The 18680-nt window shown below is 44.8% G+C and overlaps 1 protein-coding gene across 2 annotated transcripts in view; it reads left to right on the top strand.

Moving 5' to 3' along the window:
- The first annotated feature begins 14875 nt into the window (after nucleotides 1–14875).
- The window catches only part of OTULIN (OTU deubiquitinase with linear linkage specificity), a 33358-nt gene continuing 29553 nt past the window's right edge, over nucleotides 14876–18680 (top strand). Inside the window, exon 1 of one of the 2 annotated variants that reach the window (XM_054715264.1) lies at nucleotides 14876–15209. In XM_054715264.1, the coding sequence (XP_054571239.1) occupies nucleotides 15034–15209 (176 nt within the window). In that variant the 5' untranslated portion in view covers nucleotides 14876–15033. The remainder of the gene's footprint in view (nucleotides 15210–18680) is intronic. The other variant, XM_054715263.1, reaches the window with a different exon arrangement.

Here is an 18680-nt window from a genome sequence, read left to right as displayed (position 1 = left end):
ACTGAATGATGCAGAATATGTGACATCTGTTCCCTGCAGAAGAGGTATGCCTCAGCTGCTATACTTTTCTCATTATACTGCTTGAAAATGATAGCCAGAAAATAGTAAATGGAAGCACAGAACTACTTTTTATCCTAATACCCCCTAAGCTCCTGTTTTTAAATCCTGTTCCTTGGCAAGAAAATAATCCCTTTTATACAATCAGAAAGAGATTGAACTATTTTTTAATTGAAAAGTATTATCTCCTGCAAGAGTGTTTTCCCCCTTGGTGACAAGCACAGTAAAGAAAAGAATCTAGTGAATTAACTGAGATCAGTTTTATTTCCTTAAAAAGTTCCAAATACAGTATTTTACAACACCTACAGTGAGTTGAAAAAATATCTTCTAACTCTCAGAGTCTTGGGCTGAGAATACATCTCCCCTGTATTTGCAGTTTTCCACTATGTGCTTAATTAAGTTTAGGGAATGCTCTTTCTCCTGCTAAAATCACTAATGGCTATCAATATAATTGGAAAACCATTCAAACACTTAGATTTTAATTTATTAATGGCAGATGAAACTTATTAATATTTATTTTTAATGCTTATTTTGTTGGACAGAAATGAGAGCGATATGATAGTTTCATTTACCAGTAGCTGAAATTCCCACCCAATTTATATAGCTTTCAATGTTTCACCCTTGTATCTTAAAGTCGTAAGAGTTAGGGTCTTCTGAAGTGCTTTTTATATTTTATCCAAATAATTCCTATGTAGTGGGATTCATAAGACCTGTGTTCTATTTTTGATGCAACTGTGATCTCTAGAAGAGAGGTTAGTATGCATATGAAGGTGTGCTCACAGGGAAATAGTTTGTTATCTCCAGGAATTAGCTGGCCCTTGAAGGGGTATCCATTGAGAATACGGAACATGAGAAAATATAGTTAGTACAGGTCCTTAATCATTTTTAAGAGTGTAAAGAGTGTAGAGGTTTTCCAGAGACCAAAAAAGCTTGAGAACTTGTGGGCTAGGTTATGTAAATAACAAAGCAGCCCCAAATCTCAGTATCTTAACAGAGCAATGAGGTCTTTTTTCTTTTTCATGCAAAGTCTTAATGCTTCTGAAAAATGGCATACAGAGAATGTCTGAACATTTCTTAAAGGCTAATAGAAGAAAAGAAAATAGACGAAAAGAAAATAATTTAAATTTAATGAAAAACTCCCCATTTTATCCTTATTTTTTCTCATATTTTAAAGAAGTAGTGAACTTTTGTCACTTCTTAGGAAGAGTCCAGGACTGGTGCTTGGAAACTTCTGATGTCTAGGACAATTATGGATGGAAACGATGTGAAGGAACGGTAAGATCTTTACTTTGCCTATATGCTCAAAGAACCCAAGCAGAGTGGTGGTGGTGGTGGGGTTGAAGGTATTGGAAAGAGACACTCAACGGATATCCTGGAGGAGGTGAGAGGGAAAGGGAGGGAATGGTCTGAAACGGGGATGTACAGACAGACATATCTTCCTCTGAAACTGGTTGGAAAGGAAGATGAGAGGGTGCCCTTGAAGATAAGTTACTTGGGAGAAGGAGAGAAGCTGAGAGAGTCCATCCTTGGTGACACCGATTCTCTCCATATGAGTCACAGGCAAGTTTGTTGCTAAAAGTGAGTCAGGTGGGGAATGATGAAGGTTTAGGAGGTCCTTTGCAGGAATTGGGGAAGGGAGTGGACCGACAACAAACAGGTGATGGAGCAGAACCGAAGGCCCGATTTAAACCTTAAATAGTAAGCACAAAACACATGGTAGCCTAACTTTTCTAAATATGCTTCTTAACCTGGCATTTAACAGAGAAAGGGTTGGGGTGAGTGTAGATGTTCATTGAAAGTCTGTGTGTATGATGGTTAAGAGAAGGGCCTCTGAAGCCAGCTGGCCTGAGTTAGATTCCTGACTCTGTCACTTACTATACTTTCCTCTTCAGTAAAATGGGATCAATTGTAGTCTGTGGTGGTGGTTTAATGTGGGTAATAAAGGTTTTGTGGAGTTGTTTGAGGAATATATTAAATGACTAATATATGCTACGCATTTTCTTTCCTCACCCCCTCTGCTGGGGGTTGAGGGCCCCACCTTGGTTTTGTGGTTTCATGCTTTGTTAGGTGTTGAACTTGAAAAGGGACAAGCCCAGCTTCTCTGCACTCCTCCTCATTTCCTTTGAGGGCATGCCCTGCTCAGCACCCTCTTCTGTGGCCCTCCTGATCCTCGCTGGTGATGGTGGGTAAATAAGGGGCAGGTACACCTGGCTCTTTCTTAGTATCTTCCCAAACTATATTTTGGCATAACCTCTAAGTCCTACTTTTCTCAGGCTTTTAGCTTTGAGTCTCAGTTACCCATTTTAGAAGTAAACTGCATGCTTCTTCTGTTTACATTTTTACTCTAATAATTGTAGTCTACCCATTCATCTGCTTGTCCTCTAGACAGATACCTCTGGATGACAGGGAACAGTCATAGATGTGAAAGATAAAAACATATTTTAAAAAAGTCTCATTTCACCCATTACCTCTCTTAATTCTCCTGTGAGTAGATGTTTGCAGCAACCTAACTACCCAAGCCTGGTGCTCAGAGGGTTTCATTCAGTTCTGAGCCTGTGCTGCCCCCCACTCAGCATTGCCGCAGAAGGCTGCACTGGTCTCTGGGGGGTGGGGGTGGGTGCTGAGGGATGGTCGCACTGGAGGACTAGGCCAGGAGGGAGTTGTGGGTGTTGATGAGAGAGTAGCTGCTTACTGTTAACGGCATAGGCAAGAATAGGGGCTCTGTGGATAGAGAAGTGGGGGCTGATGAGCAGGAGAGAAGAAGTGAAGAAGCTGGGAGTCCCAATGCACCTGAGGAGCAAGAGGGAGAGGGGAAGAAGAGCTGACTTCTGACATAGAGTAGGATGTAAAGCTGATAGTTTTAAGGGGGCTTAATTCCAGATGATGACAAGGCCCGGGGTTTAGTCATTGGACTAAGCTGAAGAGAAGTTGAACACCCTTGGTGTGGAGGACACAGACTGTGAGTTTCAGTAGTTTGAGTGAATGTTGAAATGAACAGATCTGGTGTCGGAATCCTTTATAAATATTGAGAGTGGTCTTGGAGTGGGTAAAGAGTGGGCAGGGGCTGGGTTAGCAGAGGCCCTGAGCTGGTGCAAGGTTGGAGCCTCCGAGGGAGAGGAGGGCTGCAGAGGGAGAAGAACCTTGGTTTTTAGTTAGCACATGGCAGTTCTCATACATGACTTCGTATGGTCCTCCCAGGAATCCGGTGAGATGCACACAGGAAGAGAAATAAATTTTCTCCAAGAAAACCATTGTTTCTCACCAGCATTAGGACTCAGGCCAAGTTTCTTTGCTGCGTTTGCTGCGAGGGCCTTGCTCTTCTGTGTACTGCTCACAGAAGAGCAACCTCTTAGAAAGAAAACTTGTAGACTCTACACAGAAAAGGAAGAGCATTTCTCTAAGTTTTCTTTATCCCAGACTGTGCTACAAATCTTCAGGCTGCGCATTGTGGGGAAGAGCTGATGGGCTGTCAGGAACTGGTCCAGGAGAGGTTCTTATGATGCCACCTAGTGTCCATGACTGGACTTACCCACAAAGCTTTGGCTATAAATATTCTGAAAAGTAGTTTATTTAAGGAAATTGCAAGTAACTGCTTAGTTTTGCAAGAGAATAGCTATTAAAACACCTACTCATTTTCTTTCCCTACCAGGCAGATTTCTTTACCTGGCCTCTTGATTGCCTCGAGGGTTAGACCAATCCAGTCAATTACTTCATTCCACAAAACAGAAATTATGACCTAGTGGCACCCATGGTTATCTTAAAATTAACACTTTCTGCAAGGTCTTGGATCACTTTGAATAGTGAGAAGAATTCTGGGCTTGGCACCAGAAGTATCTAAGGCATTCAAGTCTTGACTCAGTGGGATGGTACTTTCTCTGAGTGAAGTTATCATTCATATAACCCAACTCTGAATATATCTGAATTTGCACATTGGCCAAATAATTTAAATACAAAAATTTCCTCTCTTAAGAGAAGAAGAAAAGCCCTGGCTGGGTAGCTCAGTTAGTTGTCCCCATGTGCTGGGGTTGCAGTTTAAATCTCTGGTTGGGATGCAAGTTTTTGGTCGCTTATGTTGGAGGCTTCTTTGAAAGCAAGATTCAAATTGTTCCTTAGTTTTGAGGCTCTAGAACAGCACCATCCAATAGAAATATAATGTAAGCCACATAGATAATATTACATTTTCTAGTATTATATTTTAAAAAGCTAACAGAAATAAGTGAAATTAATATTATATATAATGTATATTTCTAAATGTTATTTCAATATTCAATCGATATAAAAAATTTAAAAAAGGAGATATTTAATATTCTTTTTGTTTTTTTTGGTTCTAAGTCCTTGAAATCCTGTAGTATTTTACACCAACAGCACATCTTAATTCTGACCAGCTACATTTCAGGTACCCTTGAGACACACTACCCTTGAGACACACACTGTGTAATGACATTTGGAATGAATGAGACATTTGCTTTTGTGAAATAAGAGTATGATGAAGATAAAGGAGTGGTCGGAAAGGAGAACAGGCCTATCCATGCCCTCATACAGCTGCAAAATGTATCTTTTACCCCAGGGCCTCACTCCACAGCTGTATAAAGTGGCCCTAATGTACCCTGAGAGAAAGAGCCACCTCAGCATGAAGACCATAATTTTAAGGTGGATTCTGGCTGCCATGGTCTTTGGCAATGATGCAATAACAATGAAATTATACATTCTTGTCTTCTGAAGAAGACCTAGTCAATTATCCTTGTAAAATTCTGGACCAAGAGAGAAGAAAAATTCATGACACAAAAGATTAGCAGAAGACCCAGAAAGCCCTTGTTACTCTGTCAGCAATATATTGATATGATTTTTGAAGAGAAGGTTGACAACCTTATCACAGGAGAGAGTTTTTGGTAATAGGAAGGTGATGCTTTCCCCTCTGACTGGTGGAGATAACATGGGATTACGTAAAAATTATCAACCTAACATCAGATGACTTAGGGAGGTGAAGTTTTCCTATATTATGGTACAGACTTGACAAAGAATCTCTGGTTTACTTTTATTTTCTTAGGAAATGTCTATAATTTGTCCCTCTAAGTTTCAGGGTACACTATGAGTAGTGGACTTCCTTTCCAAAATAACCCAGATACTTGTCCTAAAAGGCAAGTTTTTAAAAAGTACTTTGTGATACTGTCATACTCCGCCTGGGCATCCCTAATACAATTCTATAAACTGGATGGCTTCCAACATAAATTTATTTCTCACATTTCTGGGGCTGGGAAGTCCAGCTGACTTGGGTTTCGGGTGAGAGCTCTCTTCCTGGCTTACAATTTGTTGCCTTCTATGCCCTCAGGATGGTGGAAAGTGAGAATCTGGTGCCTTTCCTATAAGGACACCAGTCTTATAAGATTAGGGCCCCACCCTTACTACCTCATTTAATCTTTATCACCTCCTCACAGGCCCTATCTCCAGATGTCTTAGTTCAGGTTACTAGAACCAAGTAACACAGACTGGGTGACTTAAACAACAAAAATTTATTGTTTTCCAGTTCTGGAGGCTGGAAGTCTTAGGTTAGGGTGCCAATATAGTCAAATTCTGGTAAGGTTCTCTTCTGGTTTGCAGACTCCCGATTTCTTGTATCTTCACCTGGTATAAAGTGGAGAGGGGAAACAAGCTTTCTCCTGACTCTTATAAGGGCACTAATCTCATTCATGGGGCTCTACCCTCTACCCTCTTCACCTCATTTACACTAATAAAAGAGAAACATGCAAATTAAGCATCACTCTGCTACACCCACAAGCCAATCAGGAGCGAGTATGCAAATTAACCCAACCAAGATGGCGGCCAGCCATGGAGCTGGAGCAAGCAGGAGGCTTGGGTTGCCCTGGCGATGGAGGAAGCCAAGCTTCCCGCTGGCCCTGGCCGGCCCTGGCCTCCGCTCAAGGCTACAAAGCTTCAATTATAGAAGATAAATCCTAGATACTTGCTTCCAGCTGGCCCTGGCCTCCACTCAAGGAGGCACTGAAAAAACAAAAGAAAAAGAAAAAAAGGAGGTGCTTGGACTTTGGGTCACCGGGGGGTGATCAGGCCAGGATGGGACAGCAGGGACCATTGAGGGTAAGCAGGGGGGCCAGTTGGGGGTGAGCAGGCTGTCAGTGGGGGTCAGTTGGAGTGATCAGAATGGGGGGCGGGCAGTTTGGAGTGAGCAGGCCAGCAGGGGGGCAGTTGGGGGTGAGCAGGCCAGTGGGGAGGGAAGGTGGGGTTGAGCAGGCCAGCAGGGAGGGCAGTTGGGGGTGAGCAGGCTGGCACAGGGGACAGTTGGGGGTGATCAGGCTGGCAGGAAGGGGCATTTGGGGGTGAGCAGGCCAGCGGCGGGGGGCAGTTGAGGGGGAGCAGGCCAGCATGCAGAGTGGTTAGGGGCAATCAAGCAGGTAGGCAGGCAGGTGAGCGGCTGGAGCCAGCAGTCCCGGATTGTGAGAGGGATGTCTGACTGCCGGTTTAGGCCCGATCCCTGTAAACTGGCAGTAGGACATCCTTCGAGGGGTCCCAGATTGGAGAGGGTGCAGGCCGGTCTGAGGAACACCCACCACCCCCCGTGCACAAATTTCATGCATCGGGCCACTAGTCTATGTATATAAAAGGATAAGTGACCAACCGTATGTCCGTCCAACTACCTGGTACATATGACTCGCACTGGCAATTTAAAAATAAACGTTGACTTGCGCATGCACGATACATGTAAAGCTCTCGCTGGCACCAATCTAGACAGAGTAGGAATACTCTGAACCCGTTTTCGGACATTGTCAGTTATATGTTGCTTTCTCTCAAGTTTGAAGAGCGTGTGATGTTAAAGTTAAAGTTGTAAATACTTCATCACAAGGGAAATTAATCAAGCACTCTGAAAGTGTTTTTACTCTTAATGTGGTGTATAGGGAGATATTAGAATAATTTTGATCAATTTATCAGTCATTGTTTTTATCAATGTTGTTTTTATATGATGTTTTTGTTGTTTTTATATGTTTTTGTTGTCTTTATATCATGTTTTGTTGTTTTTATATCATGTCTTTGTTGTTATCTCATGTTGTTATTATTAATCAATTTACATATTATTTTCATATACATTTGACTAATTTTCTTTCATCTCTGAAACTTCTATTATAGAGAAAGGGTAAATAGCGATATTAAAATATTTCTTCTAATTAATTTCCTTTCAATGTGCATGAATTCATGCACTGGACCATTAGTTTAATACTAATTACCTCCCAATGGCCTTACCTCCTAATACCATTCCACTAGGGCAGTGGTTGGCAAACTCATTAGTCAACAGAGCCAAATATCAACAGTACAACGATTGAAATTTCTTTTGAGAGCCAAATTTTTTAAACTTAATCTTTTGCACTCAGATGTCGAGTGTGACTTGACCCAGCATCGAGATTAAAATTACTCTTTGAATGTATCAATAATTTGAAATATAAAAAAAATCCAAATAAATAAGTTTGTATGAAAAGAAACTCCAGTTTTTTATTCTACTGCCGCGCTTTGTAAAATCTGGGGTATTTAAAAAATTAAATCCCAAGTAGAATAAAGGAATCGAGAAAAAAGCAAGCGAGTGCAAAGGGTTAAACTTCTTCTAACACCACTTCTTCAAAATAGACTTGCCCAGGCCGTGGTATTTTGTGGAAGAGCCACACTCAAGGGGCCAAAGAGCCTCATGTGGCTCGCAAGCCGCAGTTTGCCGAGGGAGTAGGATTTCACTGGCACTAGGGAGTAGGATTTCAACATATAAATTGGGGAGAGGACACATTCATTCGACACACTGAATATAGTTGCATTAGGGGTTAGGGCTTTAACATATGAATTTGGGGGGGGGGGATACAATTCAGTTCAGAGCAGATATTAAAGTACTTAAGAGTACGGAATTCCATTTCAGATGTTCTCTAAATAAATCATCTGCCTGGATGATTTCTTTAGGATGAAATTCCACTTACCTGAGGCCGATGACTAGTTTAGTATTTTCCAAAATTCCAAGGATTTGTATAACATCATTCTCTGACATCTCCTAGTGTACAAAAGTTTCATTTTCATGACAAAATAAATTTCATTATGACCCATACTTCTCCCAAGAAAAACTCATGGGGACACTTTTGGGGGTTTCCAGGTAAACTAATATTACTGCAAGATACTTTTTTATAATTAACTATTTCTATTTTTTTCTCTATAAAGTTATTTCTTCTTGTCGCAGAACTGCAAAGACAGAGTAGGTTCCCCCACCCATCCTGTTTAAAAATAATGAGCATTCCACAGTCAAGAGGAAAAGAGGGTCTTTTAAATAAATATATGGGTATTTCTAGAATAGTTAATTTCTATGTGAAACTAGCAATACTTCCTTCCAAGCTTGAGTGCACACAGTATATGAACCTGTGAAACTAGAATAAACTAAAAAAGTACCTTGCCTGTAAATATCTTAAAATTGGTGTACACTTGAAATCTATTTTTTATTGCTGTGACAGTGGGAAATTCCATAAAGTAAAAATTTAGTGTGTTTTGATTTTGTCATAAAATGTGATATTTATGGTACTGAAACTGGAGATATGCATCCAACTTGTACTACGTTCCTTATGCAGAATTAAGAATCAATCAAACAAACAAAACAAACACTCTAATGGTTCAACAGTGTTCTTCATGAAGTTATTGTAAGGGTGGAGTTCAAAGAAGAGGAACTCAGAGTCTTTCATGCTTTATCTATTCTAGGAAAGGCCACTGAAGTAGCTATTAACTTGAGATGATTCAAAATGTAAGTTACCAAGTCTAAGGACTTACAAATTGTAATCTATATAATAAAAACCCAGTGGTTGTGATGCTGTAATGACCAAAGACCGGTCATCAGGAAGCTGCATGCGTGGCGAGGCACGCGTGTGTGGGCAGGGCTGCGTGCATGGCGAGGCACGCGCGGGTGGGTGGGGCCGCGCGATTTCGTGCGCTGGGCTTCTAGTATTATCATATAACTTTTAGTTATCTAATTTAGGAATGTTTGATTCTTTTTTTAAAATTTATAATCAGAACTTTTATTTTATTTATTTTTTTTAAATTTCTTTATTGATTAAGGTGTCACATATTTGTCCTCATCCCCCCATTCCCATCCCACACCCCTCCCCACGGATGCCCCGCACCCCTATTGTCCTTAACCATTGGTTAGGCTCATAGGCATGCACACAAGTCCTTTGGTTGATCTCCCCCCTACCCCCCCCCCTCCTCTACCCTCCCTCTGAGGCCCGACAGTCTGATCGATGCCTCCTTGTTTCTGGGTCTGTTCTTGTTTATCGGTCTGTGTTGTTCATCATTTCCCCTAGATGAGTGAGATCATGTGTTACTAGAAATATACTTATAAGAACCGAATGTGAGACGAGCAATAATAGTTATGCTGACAGGCAAATGAATCAGTCTGTAGTGAGTTTCTTTCTGGACCAACAGTTCTTTTGAGACCCAATTTCAATGTCCACCAGTTCCTTATGTGCACATGTCGGCACTGACTTTTCAGCTCTAGATGGTGGACAAATGGTGGTAATGCAGATCCGACTCCCTCTGGTTTGGTCTCGCCTGGACCCAGGGGCACGGCTTCACCCGGACTCAGGGGCGCGTGGCCTCACCCGGACCCAGGGGCGCGTGGCCTCACCCGGACCCAGGGGCGCGTGGCCTCACCCAGACCCGGGACCCAGCCTCACCCAGATTCAGGGGCGCACGGCCTCACCCAGACCCGGGATCCAGCTTCACCCGGACCCAGGGGCATGCGGCCTCGCCCGGAACCGGGGGCATGTGGCCTCACCCGGATCAGGACCCAGCCTCACCCGAATCCAGGGGCGCACGCCCTCACCCGGACCCTGGATTCAGCTACACCCAGACCCAGGGGCGCGTGGCCTCACCCGGACCCAGGGGCGCATGGCCTCTCCCGGACCCAGGGGCGTGGCCTCACCCGGACCCGGGACCCAGCCTCACCCGGATCCAGGGGCACACGGCCTCACCCGGACCCGGGATCCAGCTTCACCCGGACCCAGGGGCGTGCGGCCTCACCCGGACCCGGGACCCAGCCTCACCCGGATCCAGGGGCGCACGCCCTCACCCGGACCCGGGATTCAGCTACACCTGGACCCAGGGGCGCGTGGCCTCACCCAGACCCAGGGGCGTGTGGCCTCTCCCGGACCCAGGGGCATGGCCTCACCCGGACCCAGGATAGGAATGTTTGATTCTAAGGGGAAACTAGAAATGAAATTATCTCTAGTAATGCTATTACTGGTATATAGGCTTTTACTTAAGCTTATAGATATTTTGTTATTACTTATTCATCCTGACATAAGAATAGGCTAATTTTTGTAATTATATTACAGTTCATGGACTGTGGGGAAGCACAGGACTTGGTTGGAAAGTCTGTAAGGAGGATTCTCTGAAAGGTTGGGGACTTCTGGGGGGACCTTGCCAAAGGCGGCAGCCCCTACCTTGACTTTTCCAAAAAAGTCTGATCCCTTGGGTATTTTACTAGAATCTTTATGTTTAGACTTCAAAACGTCCTTGCTTAAAGGACGCATGTGTTTTCTCAAGGATGCTTACCCTGCAGATAGTATCTAATAGTTAATTTTAGTTCAAGCTGTTGTTACAATAAAAGCCAAAGGGGCAGGCGAACAGGGCTACTTGGTGGCTATAGCCGAGCAGTCCCTTAGCCCTCTCTTTCACAGAAACGTGCATCAGAGCAATCATTCATCCCTCGTTCAGGGTCTGCCGGTCAGCTCCAGCAATGGGTTTCTCATAATTTCTTCTAAGAAACTCTAATTTAGCTTTTGACTTACTTAGTTCAATATACTTGCTAATAATTTATTTCTGTAATGTTAATAAAAATTTTTAGCATATCCCAATATACATACATATTAAAACACACACATGTACCTGTGTGTTAATGTATTATGTATGCTACAAACATATACACAATGGACATTTTTAAAAGATTAAAGATGGAATAATTAACATTTAAATTTAAAAATTTCCATTGAAGTTCAAAATAAGAACAGTATAACCAGATATTCATTATTGTGGAAAGTCTCGGTTTAACACTGTAACATGGCTATTTGAGTTTGATTTTTTTTTCCTAATAGGCTTTTTCTTTAATAGTTTTAGATTTACGGAAAAATGGAGGATATAACAGAGTTCCTATATACCTTGCACCAAGTTTGCCGCATTATTAATGTCTTATATTAACATGGTATATTTTTTACACTTAATAACCAATATTGAGTCATTGTTATTAACTAAAGTCAATGGTTCATTCAGACTTCCTTTAACCTAATGTCTTTTTCGGTTCCAGGATCTCAACCAGGCCATCACAGTGGGTCCCCAAAGCCATCTTGTGGTTAACTTCCCAGTTTCATATCATTCATGATAGGAAAAGACAACCAATTAAACAGTTAAGCTTTTCTAACCCTTTCGGGTAAAATGTTGTATCTAGAATATATTAGCCCAGCCGGCCTGGCTCAGCATCAACCTATAAAGCAGGAGGTCACGGTTTGATTCCTGGTCAGGGCTTATGCCCAGGATACGGGCTCGATCCCCAGTGAAGGGCAGGTAGAAGGTGCCAATCAATGATTCTCTCTCATCATTGATGTTTCTATCTCTCTCTTCCTCTCTAAAGTCAATAAAAATATATTCTCTCTCTCTTCCTCTCTAAAGTCAATAAAAAAATATATATTTTTAAAAAGTTAATTTAAAAAAGTAGAATATCTTAGTGGGCCCATATCAATAAATTCAATCTGATAGCACTTTATAATTCTTCATCTTGATCCCTTCGTTATATTCCTAGAGATGCTACAGCAAAGTACCACAAACTGAGTGGGTTAAAGCAACAGAAATTTATTCTCTCCCAGTTCTTGAGTCTAGATATCTGAAATCAGGTTGTCAGTGGGGCTATGCGTCTTCTAAAGGCTCTTGGGAATAAACTTGCCTTTCCCTAGCTCCTACTGGCTCCCAGCAGTTCTTGGCTTATAGCTACTTCACTGCAATCTCTGCTTCCATCTTCACACATCCTTCTTCCTCTGTGTCTATATATCTCTTCATCCTCTCATCGCATAAGAACACTGGTCCTTAGATTTAGGGCCCAGTCTAATCAAGCATTACATCATCTTAATGGATTAAATCTGCAAAGACCCTATTTCCAAATAAAGTGACATGAGATTCCAGATGGACATGAATTTTGGGCGACAATATTCAATCCAATATAACCCTATACTTTTACTATCCATAAGATATATTACTCATATATTCTTTCACTTGCTGTGATTTTTGAGGTGTATTTATTCCTATTTAAAATAAAATTAAAAGGGGAAAATACCCACAATTCTTTGCCTTAAAGTGCAAATATTCTTTCCATCCAGTTTCTCCCTTTGGTGCACACTATCATGTAGTCTTTCTATGCTGGTTTCCCAGTCTTGCCTGTTTCTAATCTTTTCTCTAACTGTAAACAAAATGATCATCCAAAACAATCCTTCCTGTGTTTCAACAAGGATCAAGCACAGGCTCCCTGGTTAGCCTATAGTTTCCAGCATCCTTTTTCCAGTTTCATCTATATATATAAAACACTAATATGCAAACTGTGGAACTGAACAACTAGTTGCTATGACGTGCACTGACCACCAGGGGGCACATGTGGAACATGGCAGGCATTGGCCACGCAGAACATGGCATGCGTTGGCTGTGGTGGGATGATGGAGCAGTTGAGCGGGGGCACCAGACCAAGGTGGGGCGCTGGTCGCTGTCATCAGGGCGAGCCTCTGGTGGTTCCTGAAAATTTTTTGCTCCCGTGCATCGCGGCCCTGCCCGGCACTTGCACTCGCTGCTGGCACCCGGTATCGGCCCCGATTGGTTGGCACCATCAGAGGGTGTGAGCAGCAGCTGCCAGCCCCAATCACCGCCCAGGGCTTCTCCACCTCCCCCTGCTCCTGAGGGGCGATCAGGGCAGCAGCCGCTGCTCGCACCTGCTGACTGCGCCAGCCCCAATCGCTCTGGAAGCAGTGGCCGGGAGTGGGGGGAGGGGAGCGGAGCAGGGCTGCCAGCAGACAGGGGACCGGGGGACCGGGGGCCGCGGCAGGAGGTGCCAGGCGAGGGCGTGGAGGATGGGCCGAGACCCGCCCCTGTGCCCACTGCAGCCTCCTGGCCCACAGTTCCTTTCAAGGTACATGAATTCGTGCACTGGGCCCCTAGTCTTTCAATAAAATCCCCGGCCACCTAGTTTTTGCCCCAGAATATTTACAAGTTTCTCAATTGCCATGCCATTTCCTCCTTCTGTATCCTGGTTCTGCATTGTTTGCTTGATAATGCCCCTTGCACCCATGACTGCTGCTCATGTGTAGAGGCTATCTCTAATCTATAGAGACAAAGGAAAGTAGTGGTTGTCTGAGGTTATGGTGGTGAGAATGAAGACTGATCACAAACAGGCACAAAAGATATTTTTGGAGTGATGGAAATAGTCTAAAAGTAGGTGGTGGTGATGCTCGTACAACTCTGTATATTTATTAAAACTCGTTGCATTGTACATTTAAAATGAGTGAACTTTATGTGTTTAAACAATAAGCTGTTTTGTTTTTTTTTAAAGAACTGGGTAAAAATAGTTGTCTACTCTTTTGGATTGTAGTCAACATATACAAATAACATAGTTGACTTAAGAATTAAAAAAAAAAAAAAAAGATCATCCAGTGCATTCAAAATGATTCTCAAATCTAAAGGAACAGCCGAAACCGGTTTGGCTCAGTGGATAGAGCGTCGGCCTGCGGACTCAAGGGTCCCGGGTTCGATTCCGGTCAAGGGCATGTACCTTGGTTGCGGGCACATCCCCAGTGGGGGGTGTGCAGGAGGCAGCTGAGCGATGTTTCTCTCTCATCGATGTTTCTAACTCTCCCTCTCTCTTCCTCTCTGTGAAAAATCAATAAAAAATATATATATAAAAAGAAAAGAAAAAAAAAAGAAAAAAAAATCTAAAGGAACAAAGGCACCCATTACATATTAAAATATACTGAACTGCAAGAGGGTGACAAAACCATTCAAGAAAAAAAAATCAGATTTAACTGCTTCTCTGCTAGAATGGGAGATCTTAAAACTGCAGGCATTTCACTATCTGATCTTTGAAATCCTGTTAATATTTTCATTTTGCTCTTGTTCCTCTGAAATCAAATGTTCTACTTGAAAGAATACAGTCCAAGAACACACACGGCCGCGCCTGCCCAACTGCCCAGTGGAACAGGTTCGCCCTTCCCGCCCTCAGGCAGGGGCGGGACCGTAACTTCCAAGCCCTCGGACCAAGGGCCAAGGTCCTCCGGCCTCGGGGACGGATCGTGACGGCATCACGCAGGGAAGGGCCGGCAGGACGCGCCTCACTGTCTGCCCACATCCCTCTCTTTACAGTTGCGGAAACGCGGCTGGGCGCAGGGCGACACTCGGAAGCCCCGAGTGACACTGAAAGGTGCCCAAACACACACGTCAGCGCCCTTCACACCTCGGGCCGGTTTCCCTCCTCCTCCTCACCGAGGACGCGTCCCGCTGGGCTCCCAGTCCTCCCCCTCTTCTTCCCCCCAGGGCTGCCCGCGACCCACCCCCCCCCCCCCCCCCCGAAAAAGGAAGACGCACCACACCTCGTGGGGCAAAGTGACAGCTCCAGGAGGCGGAGCATGCGCAGTGGCGACGCCGCTTCGGACGCCTCCACGTCGCGCTCCGCCGCGCAGGCGCAGGCGCAGGCGCAGGCCCCGCCCCCTGGACTCTCCGCCCTCCCGGGCCGCGCCCCCTCGGCGAGGGTCAGAGGCCGCGGGGCGGGCGGTGGTGACGCGCGCGGAAGCGCCCTGGGCAGCCTCGGAAGCCGGCGGGCAGCAGAGCGGCGGCGGCGGCCACGGCCGGGCGCCCCGACGGCAGGGGCCCCCGGAACGCTCGGAGGCGCTGACCCCCTGCGGCCCCGCCGCCGTCCTCGGCGGCCCCATGAGTCGGGAGACCATGCCCCAGCCGGGAGCCTGGTTGGGCGCAAGCTGTGCGGAGAAGCTGGCGCGGGAGGCGGGGGCCGTGTCTCCGGGCCCCGGCAGAGCCGCCGCGCGGGAGGGCGGGAAGGCGGCGGCCAGCGGGCAGCCGCGGGCCCCGGTGCGGTGCCCGGCCGAGCAGTAAGTCGCAGGGCGCGGGAGGTGGGAGGGGGCACCGGGCTCGGTCCCCTCCGGGAGGCCGGGCGTGGGGTGGGCTGGGCTGGGGAGCAGCCGGCAGAGGGCCCTGCGGACCCTCGGTTCTAAGTAAGGGCAGCGGCGTTTGAAGACGGTTGTAACCAGCGTACAGAGGTTTTCCGGAGGGACCCTCTCCTAGTTATGGACCCTTTCCCACCTAGTGCCTCCTTCCCCCCCTTTATTGTCTGTCTGCGTAACTCTGAAGTGTAAGAAAGCGCCAGGAACGTGGGAAACCAGCCCGAGAAGCGTACTGTCTTATAACGAACACGCAGCGGGTTTTCCCTCCAACCTGGTAGGAAAAGGGAGCCACGCGGCAGGTGTGTTCTGGAAGGCAAGTCCCACCTGTTGCTGGACTTCGCGCGGAGTCTGATCCAATCTGGTCGCTTGTTAACGGCTTACCAGATATCCCCCATTAATTTTAAATACGGAAGGCAGTGCGGGTTAGATGCATTCCTTACGGAACTGTGAAAAAGCGGCATCAGTCAGGAGCGTTTATAGGTTCTGCAAGGGGATGGCGGTGGAAGCAGAATACACAGCTGAAGGCTGAAACTTTTCTACACTTTCCAAGCCCTAAGCACATGTAAATGCCTTAGAATTCCCAAATTGAGGAAAGCATTCCGATAACCGGTTTGACGGATAACGTAATTGGCAGGAAAACTGAATTGTAAGGTGTGTTTAAATGCTTTTTTTAAAAAATGAAAGTTTTTGCATTTCCTAAAAAGGGGTCCTTTGCAGGATTGTTATGCAGCTAGGGTATTGTAATACTCTCCTCTGCGTGGTTCTTTACATTCTCATTTATTGAGCACCCAAACCCTTTTCGATGTAATTATCCACACTTAATGAATGGCCACTGGGAAGTATTTAGAGTAGGAGGTTTCACACTCTGGCCCCCAGGAGTGAGGAGGTAGGTAACCTTGGTAAAGCTGGCCAGGTAGGTGTTCTCTGTTGGGGGTAGTCTAAGTTTCAGCCTATAAGTTGGCTTTTCTATATTAAAAAACAAACCGATATTCGGACTTTTTTATGAAATGTCCTGACTTTAAAATATATATATATTTTAAATGAAACCAATAACAGGTCCATGTGTGAGCTGATGTGACCTGTGGCTTCAGTTTTGCTCCTTGAGTTGGAGACCTCAGACTCTGCAGCCTGTAAAATAGGAGCGTCTTCGCCCCCCTCCCCCTCCCAGCCCATGCGGGTGCCTAACTGCTGCCACCTCACTTCTGCCCCCCTCTAATGGCCTTGGCGCTCCCATGCTGCTCCTCAGCCTCTGCAGAGCAGTTTCGTGCCCCTTGGGTGATGCAGAAATTATGAAGTGAGCATTTTGTTCCCGAGAGTATACATAGTTATTTGGCAACTTTTCCTGCTGCGTGTGGTCCCCAGAGTCTGCGTACCTGGGGAAATGGGTCATGGTGTGGAAGGAGCGCTCCTTCCTGGTGAAAAGGTTTTGTGGCCTCTTCTGCCTTCTGCCAGTAGAATTATAGATTTAGAGCTGAAAGGAATCTAAAAAGCTCAGCCTGGGTTTGTCATTTTACACATTAGGAAACTGAGTTGCAGCTCGATGGGTACAACTTGCCCAGGGAGACACAGGGAGTAGGTTTCAAGGCCAAGTTCCCTGATGCCTGGGTGGGAACCTCCTCCAGTCTCTGGCTTCCTCAGCAAAGCAGGCAGAGGGACATGAATTAAGACAGCAAACTTCAGATTTTTGTTTTCCTGGACCAGATGTTTCATTTTGTGGTTTATTTAGAGCTTAATTTCTTTTTCTTCCTGCTTTTGTTGTCGATGATCTTATTCTCTTTAACTCATAAGCGAACAAGAGGGAGCAAGTGAAGGAGGTGAAGATAACTTAAGGTGTCACCAACTGCCGAACATCACATCTTATATTTTTGAGCTTTCTTGCCAATTATATAGGCAGTGAGGCGATTTCTGTTTGCTCTGTGATATTTTCTTAAGGGCTAGAGAAACTGCATCTTATAAACTGCTTATTTTATAGTTTGCAATATAATGTGTGCACATCAGTTCTTACATGATGAAATATGCAACCTAATAGTTGGGTAAAGATTTAAATAAATAGTGTAATGTCTGAATTACAACCTACAATACTTTTAAATTGTGTTTTTCTGTCATTGGAGCCAACTCTGTTCTTCTCACCCAAAGAATTGGGTTTGCCCTGCATAGGAATTTGAATAAAATGTTTGTACCTGAATTACGAAATAGCATAAAACTACAGATGTTTTGAGATACCTTGCAGTCATTTTTAATGCATTCTATAGACAGTAATTATGAGTACAAACCATAGCCCAGCTTTATAGCCATCAATCATTTCAGATGTGTCTCTTTGAAGTGTGCAGTGATACCTATGGGAAGGGATGGATCCTTACCTAGGCAGTGCTGTAAGATACTGATTCTTTTAGACCAGCGATTTTCAACCAGTAGGCTGCAAGAATTTTTAAAACGTGCAGTATCTGACTATTGAGTCAAGAGCACTGACCTCTTTCCCCTTAGATTATCAAATGAAAAAAATGACAACAGCTACCCTGGCCGGTGTGGCTCAGTTGGTTGAAACATTGTCCCATATACCTAGGTTTTGTGTACAGAAGGCAACCAATCAGTGTTCTCTCTCACCTCTCTCTCTCTCTCTCTCTCTCTCTCTCTCTCTCTCTCTCTCCCTCTCTCTCTCTCTCTCCCTCCCTCCCTCCCCCCCTCCCTCCCCCCCTCTACCCTCTCCCCCTTTCCCCCTTCCTCTCCCTCTCCCCCCTCCCTCTCCCTCCCCCTCTCTCTCTCTCTTCCTCTCCCTCTCTCTAAAATCAATAAGCATATCCTCAGGTGAGGATTAAAGAAAAAAATAATAGCAGCCAATACAACAATAGCATCCAATGTGGATGATTAAAAAAAATTATACCTATATTTTTTTGTCAGATCAGCAAAAAAAATTCTTGTGTACTGAAGAATTTTAGTAATTAGTTGGGTGTGCCATTAGATGCAAAAGTTCGAAAATTGCTGCTTTAGACCAAGTTCACTGCATTTCATAAGGGAGAGAAGTACAAAGAATGACATAAAAACCATATGGATAAGCTACTTTGTAAATCTTTTCCCCCTTCATCCCTCTCTCCCTTCTTTTCTTTCCTTCTTAGCTCTTTTGAGGTTGACGGGCCTCCTCCCCCACCCCCCTTAAGCCCTGAGGATGGCTCCTGAGATGAGCCCCATTTAAATACCTCATAGGTCAGATCACATTCAGTTGGCTTTTTTTTTGGATGCTTCTTCATTGCTTGTATCATCAGCAGGTCTCTTGTGCTTCATCTCCTGCTCACCCCAGTCCTACATTTGAAACTTACGCTATGTCCCTGTCTTTGCTTAGGGAAGTGAGAAGCGGGACTGCTTTGTGGCTCTTCTCTGCCCACCTGCCTCGTGGTGGGACAG

This window comes from Eptesicus fuscus, chromosome 4 (genome assembly GCF_027574615.1).
Source record: "Eptesicus fuscus isolate TK198812 chromosome 4, DD_ASM_mEF_20220401, whole genome shotgun sequence".
In the NCBI taxonomy this organism is placed as follows: domain Eukaryota; kingdom Metazoa; phylum Chordata; class Mammalia; order Chiroptera; family Vespertilionidae; genus Eptesicus; species Eptesicus fuscus.
This window is presented reverse-complemented; position numbering and strand designations above follow the sequence as displayed.